The sequence below is a fragment of the Phasianus colchicus genome, chromosome 6 (assembly GCF_987193195.1).
Source record: "Phasianus colchicus chromosome 6, bPhaCol1.hap1.1, whole genome shotgun sequence".
In the NCBI taxonomy this organism is placed as follows: domain Eukaryota; kingdom Metazoa; phylum Chordata; class Aves; order Galliformes; family Phasianidae; genus Phasianus; species Phasianus colchicus.
In genome coordinates, this window is record NC_143441.1 from 33,201,403 (window position 1) to 33,222,040 (window position 20,638).

General features: G+C 39.9%; 1 protein-coding gene across 4 annotated transcripts in view; it reads right to left on the reverse strand.

Moving 5' to 3' along the window:
• Positions 1 to 4,988: 4,988 nt before the first annotated feature.
• ITGA8 (integrin subunit alpha 8) overlaps positions 4,989 to 20,638 on the reverse strand; it is a 101,211-nt gene continuing 85,561 nt past the window's right edge. For 3 of the 4 annotated variants that reach the window (XM_090142871.1, XM_031614496.2, XM_090142873.1), the window contains 3 exons: positions 15,228 to 15,329; positions 8,620 to 8,742; positions 4,989 to 7,424 (listed from right to left, as the gene is read on the reverse strand). In XM_090142871.1, the coding sequence (XP_089998997.1) occupies positions 7,338 to 7,424; positions 8,620 to 8,742; positions 15,228 to 15,329 (312 nt within the window). In that variant the 3' untranslated portion in view covers positions 4,989 to 7,337. Of the gene's footprint in view, positions 7,425 to 8,619; positions 8,743 to 15,222; positions 15,330 to 20,638 lie in introns of those variants that run through there. The other variant, XM_090142872.1, reaches the window with a different exon arrangement.

Here is a 20,638-nt window from a genome sequence, read left to right on the forward strand (position 1 = left end):
TTTGCTCAAGTTCAGCCTCAAACACAAGCACAAAGCCATCCCTTCTCCTTCTTTTCCTCCATGTACACTAACAAGCAGACACTGTAGAGGAAGATGCAGAGCCTGGAGTGGAGGCAGACAAGCTTCTAATAAAGCTCTAGGGTACACGTTATGCAGACAGCTCCAGAGACCAGACTGTGTTAGCAGCTGAGAGGAACAGAGCTCATCTATGGCAGGATGCTGGAAGGGGTGATTTTGAGGGGCAGTTTGCAAGGAACAAACCAGCATGTTGTTCTGAGATACAGGGGATGAACTTGGAGGAAAAATGGGGCAAGAGACATTACAAGGAGCAAAAAGAGAAGAACCACAGAAATGTTATAGATGAGAAGGTAGGGTTGTGTGTGTGGGGACAACAGGGTACGAGCTATCTGGGAGATACCTGTTCAGATGTCACTTCTTGTGTAACACCTCAGCAGCCCTGCAGAGATTATGCTATTACTGTACCTGCTCCCAGACATGGCTGGATTCTGCCCAGGCCTCCTTTGGAAGAAGAACAAGGCAGCCATAGTGTGAAATTAGCCCTCAGGAGACCTATGGTGTCCATCTGGGGCCTCATCACATCATGGTGCTAGGCAACAGCTGGTGTAGAACTGGGAAGCTGCTGCTGCTGCGTGGGAACACTGGGAGATTTCAGCTGGAAACACAGCAAGGAGCTGCAAGAAGGAGCAAGAAAGCGAGGACTCAGGCAGAGAGCAGTGATGTTGGAGGGTCCGCAACATGTTTTGCAAGAAGGTTTGTGCTTGAAGACATTGCACTGAGTCAAAGTATTGGAAACCCAGTGGTTTCACGCACTGTTTTTAGCTTGAAATGGCTGGAGGGTCAAATCTGTGGTCTTTGTTTCACTAAATTACCAAACAAAGACTTGGCTGGATGCTTAGTGAAATAATGTGTAATAGACATCACAGGACTGACTGCCTTTTTGTGTATATTTGGGCATTAGAAGAGTGGGGGTGGAGACTAAATCTTTTTGCCTGTATCCAGAACATACTCTCATCAGTCCCAGCTGGGGAGCTTGGCCTCTGCCAGCCCCTTACCCTGCCACCAGTCCCTCACTAATTGGTACCTGAATCCCCTCAGGTTTTCATGGAATGCCTGTAATGGGGGACAGCAAGAGAGCCCAAATTTATCATGAGATAGGTGGATAATGCTATCAATGTCACAGTCTCATAATTCTGATACCCGCATAAGAAGGAAATGATGAAGTGGAGAAGAGGAAAGTAATCTGGAGAGTTTTCCAAGTCCTGCTTGTTCTTAAACTTTAAAAGGCACTGGGTACAGGAGAAGAAGGGTAGAGACAGTAACACCACACCAGTCCCTTTGCTACAGATGACTGGTATTTCAATCTTATTTTCTTCTTCCATTTGTTTCAACATAGGAACAAAAAAATGAGACATCAAGACTTCTTTCTGCATGAAAATCCCTACATTGAGACTCAGAAAAAGAAAAAAAAAATCCCACTTAAAAACCACTCTAGTCCTCAGGTCTCTTGGGTTAGCCATAGAAGGAAGGTTTTCCATGAAAGATCTACTTTTTTACTGGTTTGAAAAAACTATATTACCTTTGGATAGCACAGTCTGTACTATACCAGTGGAAGATGTTGTACAGTGTTAATGAATACTAAACCAGTTACCCTGAAACAGCAGCTAATCCAGAATCTTTTAGCAGGCATTGGAACAAATTCAAGTCTTATGTCTTCACCACCTCCTTTCCTCTCTAAAAGCCAATGAAGTGAATACAGCCCTTCTTGTAAGAATGAGAGGGATTCACAAGTAACTCAATAATCCTGTCACAGCTGCAGAGATATTTTTTCCTGTCATTATCTCATTACTAGGGAAATGCTCTTCCTCAAACTTTGTATGACCAATGAATCAATTGGTCGTTGTGGAAAAAAAAATCACTGTAGTAGATCATTAGTCTCGTTATCTGCTGGGGGTCACAACTTCTCATCTGTGACAGCTGAGCCTCATTTCCAACCCATCCATCTTACTAACCAACCTTCTTCTTGTTCCTGTGTTATCACATACTTGTGTGTTTAAAGGTCTGATTTCTCCTCAAGAGCCTCCTATCCTTGCCTTCTATTTCTTTATCTCTGTCATTTGTAGTTAATACTACACCCTGCAGCCTTCTTTACTGCTTAAACCCTCAGTGCCCAGCCACCTTGCACGTATACTTGGGCCAGTTATGGTTGGAGGACAGTGCTGTCACAGTTTCATGTTTTTCTCTAGAAAAACAAATGTCTCCTTCTTTTAAACACTGAGAAAATTCACTCTTTGTCCTTCTCCGCAGGAAAAGTTTGTTCTGGTGTACTGAGTCACATCTCAGATTTCTTGTCCTGCTGCCTGCTCTGATGCTTATGTTCACCCATGCTCTGCCTTTTCTGATAATACCAGGGCATGTAGTAGGGGATGACACAGTGCTGGATCTTTAAAAATAATGTTTTCTGTTTGCAGGTTAGTTGGCACAGGAATGTTTGTTGCAATACAGCCATAACACTCTTGGAAGTCTCAGCAGGCACCTGGGATATTTCCCAGTGTCTCTTCTGTGCCTAAAAATGGAGAAATCCAGCTCTGAGCCTGGGCCTCCTCTGAGACTTTGCTGTCAGTTTAAATATATTTTTTCAGCTTTTACTATGCTGACCTAACTTTTCCTAAATGCTATTAAAATTTTAAAAGCTAAGAAAAAAGAAAATGATAAATTGTCTGAAGGGCCAAAAGCTATCACATACATACTTCAAAAATGTAAGATTTCTTCAAAGGCTACAAGATTCCTGGAGTAGTTTTGCAACTTCAGGGATGATTTTCTGTTCCTTCTGATCAGTGATGGGCAGATTGCATTTGCTGGGAAAAATTTATTGTAAACCTTCATGACCAGGAGAGTGCATCAGAAGACAGATGTTTGCATTCTTGCCATGCACTTAATTTGATTGCCTTTTATTTCTCCTACTCAGATCTAAAATGTTCCCACTCCTCCCCAGCCTTGCTGTGAAGATTTCTTGGTATTTGGTCTTTACAGTAATAATAAAAGAGGGCCCACTCCAGCCCCATTTAGAGGAGAAATGGGGAATCTAAGGTTGATGTTTTGTTAATATGACTCTGGGTGAATTTCTATAGAGCTGTTGGAAAATCAATTATGCCCTGCACTGCACTGACCAGCTCTCACCGCATCCTGAGTTCTGCTCTGCTGCTGTTATCCCAAGCTTGCTTCTGGAAAAGCAATACTGCCTGCCACAACCCAATGTGAGCTGCTGCAGTTCGCCACATGAAGCCTCCTGAAACAAAGGAACAGTACACAGCCAAATGAAATGCAGTGCACCAGTCAAGGAGGTGCAACACAGTGAAAACAAACGAAACCAGCTGAAAAGCAAGCTCAACAATTGTTTCCATTCTCATCTGAAATCCCCATAGGTAGGTAGGGTAGCATCTTGAACTGTTAAGTGCCCCTCCAATCCAGGAGTCAAAACAAGAACAGTCCTTCAATATTAAAAGCATTCCTGCTGTGTCACATCATGGCGCCTGCCTAAGCTGAATTCGAGACTCTTTATTGTCAAGAGGTACTACCATTACACTATATTTTAATATGGATCTTTGCCAACAATCATAAATAAAACACTCACTCATAAACAATTCCTAAAGGCAGTTTGTCAGATGGTATTTCATTAAAAAGAAGTTTGCTGCAAAGCAGTGGAATACCTCAGTCCTCGAGCAGTCGGGACTTTCTCACCAATGCACCTCTCTTGATGCTTCGTCAGCTCCCAAAAGGCTTTTTAGCTAATTTATTTAGAAGATCCTTCCTGCAGATGGGTGACAAAAACATAGCTATAAGTACAGAAAATCAGTGCCATTTTCAAGAGATGGGGAACCTGTCATGGCCTTTGGTGCTAGGAAGTTGAATAAAGTTGTAAATGAGTGACAGAGTGGTGACAAGAATGTTCTTATTAGTAATCGGATCATTACATGGAAATTGTGTTTGCTACATAAAGATTAGACCTGCAAGTGATGACATATTCAAGTGTGCCAGTCCCTGTTAGGCAAGTTCTGAAATTTTCATAAAACAGAGAACATTACTTGACTCTCTTAAGAAATGGATATCTTAGGGAACTTGCTGCACAGCTCAATCTGCAGGAAATATGTGAAACAAAAGATGATGTCTCTCTGTTTAACAGACCACTGCGGTGGTCACAGCAGCAAAGAGCTTTAAAAGACTTTAAGGTAACCTCCTTTTTCTTCCCTCCCGACTATCACTGTGCTCTCAATTAGCAGCTCACCACGTCTGCTTGGATGCCTAAGGCTGAATTACCTTTGCAGAAAGCTGCCTCTAGGAACTCATTACAAAGCTGACATAACTGAAACACAAGTTCACCCCTGTGGGGATGTGGCAGAGGTTATTGTGTCACACATTACAAATATACCGGGGGAAGATTATGTCTATTGCCTGTTGGCGTCCACCTCTAGGATGCAACCTCCCTGGGGGATAAACAATCTTGGCAAGAACTGAAACCCAGAAATCTTCTTTCCAGAGCTCTTTGCAATCTGCAGCCAAAACTGTCTGCAAATGCTGGGATCCAGGACTGCAGTCCTTGACAGCATACGGCTCCAGACATTTCTATGGGGGAAGTTTAATCTACGAGGATGTAGAAATCTAAAACAAAGTTTTGCTCAAAGTAACTGTTTGTCAGATCATGTGCCTCTAATTTGGTTTCCAGTGACATTACACAGCTGCAGCCAATGGACTCCTGCCAGGCCTAGCAGTTACTGAAGTTCTTTTTGGTTTAAATTTAGTATCTGAACATGTTTTGCCCATCATTAAAATGGAGAGTAATTGCTCAAAACTGAACCATGGATGTTACAACTGCAAAGAACTTATTAGGTCACCTAGCCCTATCCTCGGGGCAATGCAGAATTGAAAACACATTGGAACAAATACCAAGCAGAGCTGTGTTTGTTCTTTTTCCTATTCTTTTTTTTTTTTCTTTATTGTAATTATTAATCAGTATATTCAAAAGTTCAAAAAACAACCACAAATGCCAGTGTAAACATGCTTCACGTATATAAGTAATATAAAGTATTGCACATATGAAAGTCCTATGTTTGGTATCTCCTTATGGTGCTGTTTCATCAGAGCTGTGCCAATGACGCAAATTTCAGGAGCGAGAAGATCTTATTTTGGAAGCTGCTTCATGCAACTGTTCAATATTTACAAAGGCTGCAAGCTCCCTGTTCTTTTCATAGGAGGATGATTCTACCTGGGATGTTTGGCATACAAAAGTGTGCACATGTGGGCTGGGCTGGCCTCATGGTGGCATTTACCAGCTGATCTCCTCTGCCCCTTTGAGGAATGCTGCTGTTGGTAGCATGCTGGGGACTGGGATGTGGTCAGGTCCTCAGGTACCTCCTCCGCCTGCGCATCCTCTCAGTCGGTCTTGTGGGCACACTGTGAACGATCAGCTGAAGGCTCCATAAAAGTCCTGCAATTTCCCTTGGACATCAAGATGGAACACACCTGCTCAGGCTTCCTTACATTGCATAGATGCCCTCCTTGCTTAGATTTCACAGGTCAGCCTGCTTGCCAGAAATGGTGAAATATCTGTCAGACTGACAGAAGCGACCATGTTTTATGGCAACTTCTTTCCTAAATTCTTTAGAAGCAGGGGGGGCAGTTACCCTAAAGCCACACAGAATGGATGAGGCCATCTAACTACTATTGGATGGGAAAGGAGTTCAAGAAACAGAAGATGCATTGTTTGTTTCAGAAAATGAACAACCCCACCTGAAGTTTACACAAGACAGCAAATTCTTCACTAAGAAGCACTGGAAGACTTGGGTTTTCAGGCAAAAATTTGCACAGATCCAGAGCTTAGATCCTCAGCTGAGATAAGAACCAAGCTATTTTTGCTCATAGAGGAGAATAAGTGAAGCCTCTCCTCTTCAGAATTGTCAGGAAGACCAACCAAAAAAAAAAAAACAAAAAAAAACACCATACAAAACCCACACTAAAAAGCACTCAAATCAAATGTGTGCATTGTTACTCTTTATCTCAAAATATCTTTCCTCCTTTTTGTTCATGCTTGGCTGGCTGGCATCCTACTTTCTGCATAAATAGAAACCTTGCTTACTTTCCTTACAAGACTCTGCTTAAGGGACCATTAAATTCTGCCATAAACTTTGGAGAAATATCTTTAGCTCTTTAAATACACTGCTGGATTCTTGTTCATAAAATGAAAACAAAAGGCAAAGATTTCTTCAGATGAATGAAATATTAGGGTCTGTGACATAAATTCAACAGACGATACAACAGCTGTAGCCATTTTAAGAGAGCACTTCACCAAGTAACAGGGCAGTGGCAAAAAGTGAAACTCATCCTAGCTTCAAATTCCCAAATCCTCTTCGTATCACCACAGACATGTATGTAGTAACTTAAATCAGTAATTTAAATCACTAAGAGCTGCATGGGCAGCCATCAGCAATGGGGTGAGAAGGTAACTCATCTACTGCATTATAATGCCTTTGGATTTTGTTATCTGGGGTCTTATACTCCCAGCTCTGGACTGAGATACAATACATGCTTATCATATGACTTATCTTGCAAAATATTGCATAAATCCTCTGTTTTGCCAAACACCTTGTAGCCAAGAAAGATATGCTCAGTGTGTACAATTGGTTTGCTTTTCTATTTACATGTAAAGTAAGTACATGACTTCCGTATATTGACTTTATTTCTCTTAAAGTGTAAGTTGATGATTATATCAGATACTTATTCTGAAAAGGTGGAAAAATAAATAATTGTGCTCCATCTATAAAATTCTTCATAGACTACCTTTGTTTTTCAGAAGTACTTCCACAGTACTGATTTATTGCTTGTCTCTCTGAGTCACAATGTCATAAAAGTACTTAGGGAGGTGTCAAAGGTATTCTGCATGATACAGTAGTGTTCAGAAACTCCATCCTGCTCCATCTTCTAGACAGTACAGCAATGCAGGCATTTTCTCCTTGGGAGTTTTGGGCTTGTTCTGGAAGCACCTCAGTATACCACGTGTTCAAAAGCATCTGCTAAAATGTAGACGGACCAAAATATAGAATAAACATTCTGTTCAATGGTGAGCATGTTCTTAAGACAGTATAAAGTTTCTTTCTTTGGCAAGGATGGCCATCACGTGGCATATTCTCAGAACATAGCATAGATCAGGTTATGATGCCATTTCACTTGCAGGTACAAAAGAAGACTGGTGGAAGGAAACCTTCTGTTAATCCTCGTGTTCTAGTGTCAGGCAGGATTCTGACTGGATCTGTCACTCTCTTCCTCTATGCATCAGTAGTCTTGTTATTTGTCAGCTGTTCTCTGTCTGCCATGTCATCTTGAGGGGGTCTTGCTCTATCAAAGAAGCCGCACTGTAGAAAACAATCAACAGAAAAAAAGGCGTCATGATAAGACAGCCACAGGATGTCTCAGCTGTGGTTTCATACTTCACTCACTTGATCTGAAAGGTGGGGTACAGTTTATAATGGCCTGATAGACTGTGAAGTGGGTTTTTTTTGTTTGTTTGTTTTTCTCTATTCAAATCATTGCCTATGAAAAAAATCAAAGTTTTAGGTGCAAGGTTCCAAAGTATAGCTTTAAAAATTCAAATGATATGAAAGCTATCTTTGCAAATGATGTGAGGGCTTGCTTGAATGCTGATACTGTCTCCAATGAGGAAACTATCCATTTCTCTTCAGTAAGACATTCATTTAGAAAAGATTAGGATGACAAAATTATAAGAATGGAATATGTGTTGGGAAATGTGTTCAGGACAGTGTCATGACTAAGACTAAAGATCAGTAAAGATGAGATTTCTGTCAACTAACTTTAAACGCCTAAAAGTTACCTTTTTGGTTGAAAGTAGTTACATAGACCTCACAAAAGTTCAAAGCAAAATACTAGCAAGAGCTAACACCTCTCATCATCCTCCCATGGTTTAGAGATTTTGTTGTTGAACTACAAAGGGAACTGAGATAGTTAGAATTGGCTGACCACCTAACCCACTTTTAGATGGCTAAAAACAGAAGAGCCATATCCTACCATACAAAATTATTTTCTTCTTTAAAGAGGAACTGTAAGGACAGCAAAAAGCCACACTCATTCGTGTAATGTAGCAGTTTCCAATAACTTGTCTTTAAACTTGCGAAGAGAGCGTAACAACCAACACACTATTATAAAATGATCTAAAAATTAATTGTCAAAACAGGGAGTGTTGTTACACGCTAACAAAAACTGGAAATTCCTGTAGTATTCAGAGAGAACAAAGTTAGAGTCACTTCTTTCTGAACCTAAACATCCTGAAAAAGAGGCTCATAGGTCTTGGGAAACAGAGCCAAACTCTTTAGTATACCCATTTATAACCACACTGTAATAATAAGGGAGGACTTCGAAAATAAGTTCCCTACACAAAGGTCAGTGACACTAGCATGTCAGAAATGCCAAAACAAAGAAGACACATGTCTATTGTTGCTTTTCCTCCAAACTTCCAGCTTCTTTTTTTCCTCATCTGTTAGTATCTTCCAGTATTTTTTTTAAGACAACAGTAATAGTAATAATGCAACATACCTTCCATAAAGCAAGGGTCAACACTGCTAGTACCAGTAGACCAAGCATTATTGCTAGTATTATAACCCACAAAGGGATGACAAAGGAGACATTTGGAGTGGACCAAATGACTGATGTTCTGATCTGGAACGAAAAGAATACATTAAGTGAATAAAAAATAAGGAAAGCAAATCTGATAGTAGAATACAGAGATTATAAGCATTCACTTCAATAGCGTTTTTCAGATTAGAAACACACACTGCTTGGAATTTTCCCAATTTAGTGGCTTCATTTACTGCAAGTTTCTTTTCCCTTGTTCATGATAATTACTAGAAACGGGATTTGCACGTATACAAAAGTACTTGCCATCTCAGATGTAAGAATCATGTTTCCTTTGTACAATGTAGGAAAAAAACCCAACACCTTTCCTTACAGTTCAAGCAGCAAAATTCTATTCATGTTCATGCTGGTATAGCCTACAGTAGTATAACTTACTTATATAGAAAAATATTCAGAAACAATGGTTGACTACAGCCCAAACTCTTTATTTAAACCACAACAGATACCAGCTTTTTAAAATTTCTGCTGACAGTTCAGAATACATTTTCTGTGATTTGCATTTTAGCTAAGCAGTCCAAAAATGAAACCCAAACAGAAGGCTTGTGATACAGCCTAATGCCCAGTGTGATGCTATACCCCTTAAATGAAGGTGAGACTCAGTTACATACAAAGGAGATAAGCGTAAAACACACTGTTCCATTGTCTGAGGCTCTAGAAAGCAGCAGATGTGTATAACACGACTTATGGAAGGTTTTAGTTGAGTCAGCTTCTCTCTCCAGAGCTTCATCTTGACAAAGAACAACAATAACCCTTCTGTATTTCTCTTTCTGTGTCATTCATATAAGTAACCTCCTCCTTGCTCTTGCCTCTATATGTTGTACCAAACGTATTCTATGCTCTCAGACTGCTGGAAAGGCTCCTCATCAATCTCATTTAATATTTACTCTCTCTCCACTGTTCTTAAGTGGGAAGGAATGAATCTGAGCTTTCCTTATCTCCTTCAGCTGCAGTTATGTCCCTTAAGGTTTGTCTTTTTTGTGTGTGTGTGTGTCAAAATGTCTCCTTAATTGCTAGGCGAGGAAGTTATTTCTCTCTGGGGCTTTCAGCTGGACCTCTCTCATTTACTTTTAAAACAGAGTAAGTATGTGGCAGATGGAAGTTATTTTGTTCTCCATGACAAAATGACAAGTTTCCTTTGCAAACTGATTACACAAACTCTCAAACTATCTTCCTCTTTAATGCTGGAGGTACAGATAGGAAATCTGATCCTCTTAATAAGTTTCTTGACCATTGTCTACTCCCTGATCTGCTCTCATTGCAAATTCTACTTGTTTTTTGGCTGTTAACTCATGAGCTAATACACCTTAAATTTAGCAGAACTCCAACTGGCTGATCCATGGAACAGTATGCTAAGTCCAAAAACTGAACTCTGTATTCCAGTTCACAATTAATTCAATTTCTGTATCTCTATAATTTTTTCTCCTCAAAGATGGCAAATTCCAGCATTTCTGCAACTCTCTCATTCTTCCTCACGATCTGCCCTAGACTTCCCTTTCTGCAAGAATCAGCTGATCTTTCTCCTAACTACCATCATGCTTAACTGGAAGATGCTTCCACATAGTTTATCTGTGCTGCCAGCTATCCCCTCTCTGACACAGCGCTTGCAAAGATGGCAGTCTGTTAAGTTCTCCCGACACATTTATTTTTTATAGCATCCCTCACTGTTATGGGACACATAGTTGAAATTAAGAACAAAATTTCTGTGGGATAGCAATTACCTTCTACCAAAGCTTACACTGAGGGTTACACCGGAATTCCTGAGAGACTGCCCAGCCCTCACAGTGACAGCACTCCCACCCTGACTGGTAGCATGAAGTGTTTGGTGTGCCGGTCATACAATCCTAACAAATACATTCACATAAACCACTTCTATTAGAGCAGTTGCAAATAGTTATTACTCTACAACACTTAATTTTTAGCCAAGCAAAAAAGAAAGAATATGCAAAGAATAAGTATTAGTTCTCCAATTAAAGCAATTCATTTCAAGGCAAACAAAGAATATGAAAAGCCACCCCTGGGTTCCGGCAGATATCTTGTATGAGTCACCATGTCACTGCAAGGATACCACTTTGGGAAGCTTCCTAAGCGCTGCAGAGCTCTGTGGGCTCTCTGTATCACTGTGTTCAGCAATAGCAATACTTATTTCAAATGGACAAAGTACTTCTCAATGGCTTTCCTTGTGTCTCAGAGTGGAACTGTATCTGGTGTTAAAATGCAAGGGCAGAGAAAATGAGAAAAAGGTCATCGGAACTGTCTGCAGAGATTCCTTCCAGAGAAAAGCATGTTAAGGAAAAAAATGAATTTAAGTAAAAGGCTCATCTGGCCAGGGACATCAGAAGGATGCAGATGTGGTGGGCTGCATGAAGCCCGTAGCAAGCAGTGAGCTCAGATGTCCAACAAAGAAAGCATCTCCCTTTTGCTGCTTGAAGATCCTCATGCACACTGTCCTGAGGCAAACCTTGAAGACCTGGTCACATACAGCACAAGGGCAGTGGATCTCATTAGGCTTTGCCTAAAGATGATGGGCAGTGCGTGGAACTACAGAAACCAACGTAGCTGTTCTGCAACTCCTCTTGGGCACTATTTCCCAAACATTTGCTGCACTTGCCTGCTGCGTTTTCTTTTCAGATTGTGGAAATAAGAAGGCAACCTGGCTCTGCTCGTGATGCCTCTTAGAGTACATGTCAGCACAGAGCCAGATAGGGACATCAAGGCCTTTCTGAAGATGCACTGTACAGTGATGTGGCAGTACACGGCCTTGCCTGCTCTGCATGTGCTCATAGCCCTCTCCCCTACCCCTGCCTGAGGTTCCTGAGAGCCAGCAAATGGCTGTGTGAAGCACTTGAGATTTATTTGGTGAGTAGAGGATTGTATACAGCACCAATGTGTGCACTGACAGCAGGATTAACGCCCTGGGCTGCCTCCTTTTAGACTTGTACAAAGACTTGTGGAGCTGTGGACAGAGCTCCTGGTCAACAGCTTGACACCACAAGTCCTGAACACCCACAGGACTGAAGCAGAAGCAGAGGGGAAGATAGAAACAAAGCATTCATCAGTTTTGCCTGCCCTGGTTCACCGTATCCAAGAAGACCTTCCTCAAACAGATGCTGTCCACAATGCTCTTCCATATGATTTTGATTTAAGACCAGTCTGCATTGTTCAGCTGGGATTTCTGTTGTTCTCCATGTGGTAGGTTTAGTGCTGCAGGACCAGAGCCAAGGAATGTTTTGGGGAGGATTTATCTGTTTTCATCTAAGGTGGCCAACATGAAGAAGTAGAATTCTTGCACGTGCTGCATGTTGGCACTGCCCTTCAGATTCATTTTAGCTTCTTTCTCAGTTCAGAGCAAGAAGACTTCTTCATGTTGCCTTTTTTTTTTTTTTTTTTTAAATCCTTTTTTAAATTAAATGTGCCACGTTTACCACATTCTAACTAATAATATATATATATTTTTTCCATTGGTTTTTATATAGTTTTGACATTGCCCCTGATTTTGGTGCTATTTAACATAGTTCCAAGATTGTCTCCAGTGGACAGCAGGGAAGGGATGTGGTATGGCCCATAGGCAGGTCCTCCTGCACAGGTGGGAGCTGGGTTCTATTGCTGGGAACACCCAGCACCAGTACAGTGCCTGTCTGTGAGCTCTGCACAAAGCTTTCTGCCCTCCTGTCCTTTGAAAGATGCACTTTAAAAATAATATTGTATCTGTATTTTTGTCTGCTACAGAAAAATAGTAAAAGAAACAGTAAGTAAATTAATTACTCTAATACCAGGATTTTTACTGCAGATGTTGACCTTTCTCTAATCTTTAGTCATTTTGCTTAGAGACTAAGGAACAGTAACTCTTTACTACTCCTATGTGCTCCCATACAACTTTAGCAGAATTATGTTCCTGCATGCTCTGAAAAAATGCTGAAAAACAGAATGTAAAAAGCTTCTTTGAGCTCGGAGTTATAATTACTATAGAAATTGATGTTGACTCTTTACAAATATTTGTACACATACATTTTGTAGGGCACAAAAGCACATTTAAAACAAAAGTACTCATAAGTGTAGAACAGCTAAAAAAGAGTTGTAAGCCTGAGTGAAACCAATTTTTGTGCACAGTAGGATTCTGGTCAAACAATTTATACTAAAGGCTTTCCCTCTGAAGATCCTACCAAACATCTGAGATAAACGACAGTATCTTATTAAATTCCAAAACTGGCTCAAGAATCAGAAATGAAAATGGAAATTAAAATTGTTTATTCTAACTCTGTACTTTGAATAATGAAAAATATTATTTCACCTTCCACAAGAAATTAATCAAGTATTATATTACAGTTTTATTACCATAATAATATCTCTAAGGAAAAGTGACATTTTATCTTGATTGATACATCAGCTAGCAAGGAAATCCAATGGGTTGCACAATAAATAATTGTAATTCTAAGCCTATCAAAATCAACATAAATACTTTTATTGACTCTACTGAATTTTGATTTAAGCTCCACTAAGTTTCCAGCTATTTTCTGGTCAATGTCATTTTCACTCTAAATTTTTTACTGTAAAAGATTCCATGGTGACAAAAATAAAGGCCTCAGGGCTACAAATATGCAAGTGCATGTACATTATCATCCCGTATCATGGAACTCGGTACTGTATGAGCTAAATGAAGGACGTGTGCTCTGTTCTTATACAATATATTATCTTAACTACATAAACCACAAAGTGTTAGCTGGTTCTTAAGTACATACTGTTGACAATTGATTTTAAAATATTAAAATCTTTATTCCATTTCCTGCCTTGCATTGTCTGAAAATAAAAACAACCCATGAACTTCCAAAGAAATAGTTGGAAACTTTTAAAACACAGCCGCTGACCTTTTCCAGAAGAAGCAAAAATACAGAGCATTGCCCAACTTCTTGGAAGTGGAACATCAAAAGAGTTTGTGCATATAACACATCGAGCTGTAGAGCTGGCAAAAATCAACTGCCATGTCCAGATATGAAACAACATAAAAGCACTATCATTTTTCAACATTTTACAGTTGCCATTACAGGCATTTTGCTGTAAATCATCTGCATCAAATAGCAAGCATTATTCTACTGGAGTAAGAGAATAAAATGCTTATCTGATCATTGGTAGATTTGACACTTGCTGAGAACAGCAGGCTATCACCTGGGGTATAGCACTTCAGTCCAGATGAAGGCACCACTATCAAGAGAGCTCTGCACAACATGTGTTTCTGTTATGGAACACATGCTTCAAGAAAATAAAAAACCCTGAATATATCTGTCAGCTTGGCGCCTTTGAACCTTTTTGGGTGAATATTGCATTAGGTATGCAGTCTCTCTGATGAAATCACAGCTCTCATGGTGAGAGGCTGAAGTTCTGTCACTGAGTCTATATGACAAAGACTTAATCTTGTGTCTTCCCACTGCAAATATCAATCAGCCATTAAATCCATACATGTTCAACTCTAAACCTTACAGCCTGCATCCTCTACAATATATTCAGTGTAAACTTTAAAGTGTATTACGCTGGTTTTAAAGATGAGAAAACATTCTGTTCCTTTCTACTATATCTCAACAGACCAATATGATGTATATGTATCAGGATGGAACCTGGAGAAGTTTGGGCTGAGATCACCACATAAAGAACTGTGAACAATAAATCCTTATAAAAATGAGAGCAATAAGCCTTCAAATTTCACATGACTCATACTAGAATCAAATTTTGCACTCGTATTTTACTCACTTCCATCAGTAATGAAAAAAAGAGGTAAATTTTATCCATGATATTAGACACCAGAACTCCTTTTAAGTTGCTCCCCATGTTCAACGCATAGGCAATGGGAAACAAATCAAATGTATACTTCCAGCATTCATTGTTCATATAACAACCCATAGCCATACTAATTTCACTCTGCAAAGAAGGCAAGCTTAGTTGATATTCAACGAAAAGGTCTGTAGGGATTACCAGGTAATTTCATACCCTGTACGTGATGCTCTGTGAGGTGGCAAAACATAGCGTGGCAAGCAGACCCTTCTGAAAATAAGGATCTCAAGGAAGTTCAATATAGATAAGTGTTGCCAGAGATAACCCATAAGCTTGTGTAAGGGGGCTGCTGACTAGAAGAAGGAGATCTCTCACTGTGGGAGAAAGAACATTTTGTACCTTTCACAAAAAATTTCCTCCAGAATTGTTTTACTCCAGACGAGGTAATTAGATACTTGCTTTCACAGTTTTGTTGTTTTCTCCTGAGTGAAAAATCCATCCAGATCGTGATAACACAGTCCACACACAAATGCAGCAGGCAATTATTTTAATGTGGAATCAGTATCACATACCAGCAACTTCCACAGCAAGCAATAAACATATTTTCTTTAGGTATTATTTCAGGAATTTACACTAGAAACACAGGAAAGACTGATCTCAATATTTTTACCTATAAAAACTGTCACAGCTGAGATCAGAATGACCAAATAAATGTGCTTCACACAAAGGTATCATTTTCAGTTACTTACTGCTATGCTTCCCTCGGGGAGCTTCGCTGGCTGCACTTTATAGGGCATGTTCTTAACTTTGAAGGACACATTGGAAGAAAGAGTATAGGGATCATTTTTCCTCTGAAATTAAATAAATAGAAGAAATTATTAAAAACATATCTGTACCTTAAAGCACGATGAGAAATAAGCAGATAAGAAATAGAGATAAATGATTTCCTAAAGCAAAGATAGTTTCTTTTGGTAAAGGGTCCCAGGTTCCTGTGTGTATCCACAAGCTTCAGGATAACGCTGAAATACAAAATGCATGTTCTGTGTGGGTACAAAGGGCTAGACATGCAGAATGGCACATGCAGTTGTTCCTCATATTTCTCCCTGCAACAGGGGACTGGGGAGCTTGAAGCAGGGGGAGGTTTATGGGGTGCCTACGTTTTAAAACCTTTCCTCTGCTCAAGAAGGCCATCTAGGACCAGAGGTATCTTGAAAAGATTTCCAGGCCCACACTGAAACCAGGCTGGAAGGGCTCCTTGTTGGCATCAAAGGAACGGCTCTGCACTCCCATCACAGAACAACAACAGGGACCAACATCTTTGCATTTCACTTACAGTGTGATTGATTTCCTATTGCAGTACAGTTCAAAAACACCAGAACAACTCACCTTGCTTTTTTACTACACCATGCAACTGCAACATCAATGTTTAGTTGTTACTGCTCAACAGGCTGCCTAATAAAATTTTTACATAGCTCTCATTAAGTACTTCAGCATAGCCAAAGATGCTCAGACTAAACAAACCGTAGCTGTCTGATCTTTGTATTTCATTTAAATTTGCCTGTAATCTAATATATAATAAATACATATTAGAGTAGGCGAGGCTAGATTAGATTAGGCAGTATCTTCTGTTGCTTAGAATGACTGAAGGTTGTTATTATACAGCCCATGCTGAGACTTTTAATTAGTCCTGTCACCTCATCTGCAAGCAGGGTGGGCACTGACACCCTCCACCCAACTGCTTGCCTCACAGTGCAGTTCTGCCCTTGACAACGACTTCCCACCCTGTGCAAACTTCTCAACGTGGTAGCTAAGTGCAAAAATCACCACTGTTAGGAACTGGTGTAAATTCTGACACTTGAAGGCTCTTGTGCCTTAGAAGAATCTTGCATTGTTGTAAATGAGAAAATGATTGCAACATTTACTCTAAGGAATACAAATATTTTCCACATGCATATTTTGAATCCTTTTGAGCTCTTGGCACCATCAGAATTGATTTTGAAGGCTAGGTATACCTCCTATCAAGTAAATCTTCCAGAACTCTTTGAAGTCTTTCATTTTCACTGAATGTCATGTTGTTATAAAGCAAAGATCTTGCACTTGCACCTCCTTTCTTTCTTGTTTTTATCCCAAGGAAGGATGCCTGATGGGTTACCATGCTCTTCTGGCAGCCAAGAAACCTGTTTCACATTCCATCTCTGCAGCTGATTGTTCTGGGTGACACTGCATGCATGGGTGACATCTTTCATATCACATGTGAAGTTGGGGTAATGATAAGAATTTCCAGTATAAGTGCTCCATTTTGCTCTGAATTAAATAAGGCCTTGGAGTTATCATTATATTCCTTTACATTGGATTCCTTGAGATAAAAAATTAATCTTATATATAAGAATATTTTGGAAGTACTTAATCATTCTTGCTACCTATCTCAATCCGCTCTGAAATATCATAATTAAACACAGTATTCCGATACTGATTTATGGACAGAGCCCTGTAAGTAAAGTAATCCCATGTTTTGGCAGCAGCTGCTTACAGTGTACATTGAGTAATGGGATGAATTTTAAATTATCCCAGTAACCTGAGCCAAGTGTAAATTCTACCTTATTCATTTTGCAAAGTTCAGTTGCCTCTTGTGCCCCTCAAAATCTCTGTGCACTTAGGAAATTTCTCCCATCTTCAAGGCAGACTAATGTGGAAATACTGAAAGCCATTTCTCACCTTCTCAAGTCAGATTTGTTATTCAATATCTAATGAAACCTGCAGTACTTCCCATTTTTATAATATTTCCTGTGATTTTTTTTTCTGTACACTGCACTGTAAAGTGCTTTATTGCTTTATAAATCATTAAATTCATTCTAACCATCACACTTACTAGTTTTTTTATTGACTGTATTCATATCCAATGTATTTGGAATGACCCTGTCATTTCCTAAATCACCTTCTGCAAAACTCTTTCTCCCACCTTATATTTTTGGCACATTTAGGAGCTCTGATCCACTGACAAGACTTAGCTCCTTCCTGATTATCCAAAATCTTTTCCTCCCTCTTAAGTGTTGTTTTCCTCTGAAATTTCCTGTTGCATAAAAAGATTTAAAACCTTTCAGTTCAAGAAAGGTTTCTCCCTTTTCAGCTGTTCTATGAAGCAAAGATTCTGCAGGCTACTCTTTTCTTCACTGAATAAGAATGATTTCTTTGTAAACATGACAAGAAATAACCTACATCTGGGAGATGGCTTGGGTGAAGCTGGATGGTTGTGCCAGAATTGCTGATGTTGGAAGACACGTCTGGAGATCATCTAGTCCAAGAACACGCTCAGAGCTGGGTCAATGAACAGGATGCCCATGGCCATGTTAGCTGGGTTTTGAATATCTCCAAGAATGGAAACTCCAAAAACTAAAAGCAACCTGTTTCAGTGGTTTTTTTTTGTTTCAGTTTTTTTTTGTTTCAGTTTTTTTTTTTCCCTTTTCTTTGTCCCATTGAACAGAAGGTCTATGTTGTTCTCAGCCTTCCTTTTCTTTTGATACATTTATAGGAGCTGTATTCTTGCCCTTTAAACCCCTTGCTGGGCTCAGCTCCTATGGATTTTTGCTTTCCAAACTGTCCCTGCGCACTCAGAGAGTGCTTTGGTGTTCCCAACTCAGCCTCTACCCCAGGTCAACTGCCTCTGCTTCCACTTCTTGCATTTCCTTTTTACCTCTCAGTTTTACCAGGAACTCCTTGTTCTCCCATACAGAGCTACTGCTACCTTTGCTTGATTTCTTGCATGTTAGGATAGACTATTCATGAGCTTGAAGGAGATAATGCTTGAGAATCAACTCACTCTCCTGGCAAACTTTTCCCCAGGATCATTCCCCCTTGCAGTTCTTCCAAGCAGATACCTGAAAAGGCTGAAGCCTGTACTCCTGAGGTCCAGAGCTGCAGTTCTGGTATTTGTCTTGTCTTTTCTGTTTTGTTTCTAGACAATAAACCTTGTGTTCAAGAATGTGAATGTTTTTTAGTGACATTAAGCCAGCATATTTATTATCTTCTGGAATTCATTTGCCTATACATTAATTTTGTTAGTTCAAAGTTTTGAGAGCAGGTGAACATATATTATCAGAACATTCAACATCTCCTTTGAGCTTATATTAGGAACGAGCAATAGGAAGAAAATTGCCTGAAGAGACTACATAGGAGAAGCCAAAATCAGCTCCTTAATACAGATGGCACCTAATGGAAGGAACTACGTTTTCCTATCATCAATGCTTGAAATAAAAAATAAATTGACATAATATTAGACTTAAAAAATAAACAATTATTGTACATTTTCATGGTGCTTAAAATATATGAAATAATGCTCTTCAAATGTTTTCTTTACTACATTCCTTATTTTCCACTTTCAGACTCAAGGCATTCTTCAACTTCTATATGAGATTCCAAAACTCTTTCACAAAACCCCGGCGTGTTTCTGTAGATGTACAATAATTTGCATTCGTAAATTCAGAACTCCTTCTGCCTGAAAAAAGCCTCATGTTTTCAGTTCTAAGCAATTCATATTAAGCAGGATTATGGCTATGATTTATAAAAATAATCTGTAGTGGAGAGGGCAGGAAATATTAGAGTACTAAAGAAGCAGCATATATTAGGCAGACAGGCTGATTGGCTAAGGTACAGAGAAGGCATTAACTTTTGAAATATCCTACAAAGAAAGGCAAAACCCATAAGAAAACAAATCCTTTCACCTACTACACATGGCTTATTTCATTTTCTGCTTATATCAGCAGTAAGAACATCAGAGACAGAGGAGGACACTTTGTGATTTAGTGCTTGGCTGGGGTTAACAACCATGGGTTGTGCCCACTTCTATCAAGTGTTCTCAACCCATCATTAGGCTCTTGGAAATGCTGCACATCTCCATTACTTTATAGGAATGGGGAATATAAGAGTATTTTCCTGTATTTGCAGAATTCTGCACTTGTGGCAAAGAGCTTTAAAATGATGACTGTGGTCAGCATCAGCTGGGAATAGGATTTTACTTGTACCAACACCTTGGAGACAGGCAGCTTGCAGTTGTGTTTATAATTCTCAAGTCATTTGGGAGAAACAGCATTTCTTTACGCATATAATTGAGCATATAATTTTAGCATATAATTTTTTAAACAGTGTATATTTAAATATTCAGTGTTTACTGGAAGGAGCAGGACTTGTGGTTGGCAGTTCAACTGAGGGCTCCATTATGGCTCAGAGAAAAGAAGGAATTTGGTCTTAGAGTGTATCAGTGCCTAATGATCAACAGGAGGGAGCCCAGCCCTGGCTACATCAGTCTTCTGAAGTTCCCATAGTGGCCAAACAACAGATCAGCCCCTGTGCATGCCGCTGAGACAGTTATTTGTCCAAACTCTGGCTAGGTGGTGGAACACAGCCATTCCCTGTGCTGCCTGGGTGGCAGATCCCTGCTGGTGCATTTGCTAACACTTCCCTCTTTCCACACACTTCTGTTTTACAAACAGTTTCAACTGAAGCCTTTGTTTTCTTTAATAGTTGTGAGACACAAGAAGCAGCCAGAAATGAAGGAAAGCATTCCTCAAAAATATTGAGTGAAGTATTTCCCTAGATACTATTGAGATGAACAGAAATAACACGGGGAGTGCTGTAAACACTTGGACAACTCAGAAGAAAGTTCTCCCGGGTCTAGCAGAAAGCTCAAGCAAAGACCTGAGCTCTCCTGACATCTTTAAGGAACACTGAGGCATCCTTGTCACAGAGCAGATTGACATGCAAAGGGTGAAGGGTAGCTAGACTGAGAGCAGGAGGAATAGAACTTGCAGCAGCATGAGGAAGTCTGACAGCCGATTGCTTTTCTGCAAGTTTGAAGAGTTTAACTACCAGAGATACTCCCCAGAATGACCTTGTTCCACTGTCTCTGTGGAGCACCATTCAGCTCCTCTGAAATATGGTTTTCTGGTTAGATGCAGTCCAGTGAAGCTGCCCTACCTGAAGAGCAGGCACTGTCTCTACAGCAAGTTGCAGTTGCAGTGGAATTTTCCCCCCAGAGCTGCTATCGCCTGCAGATAGAGTTCAGTGCCACTGCAGCAATATTGGCCTTCTTCATTAATTCTTGTTTCCCCTTGCATCCACCACAGTCTGGCACATTTTAGAGAGGAGACAGTAAGCAATATGGTGT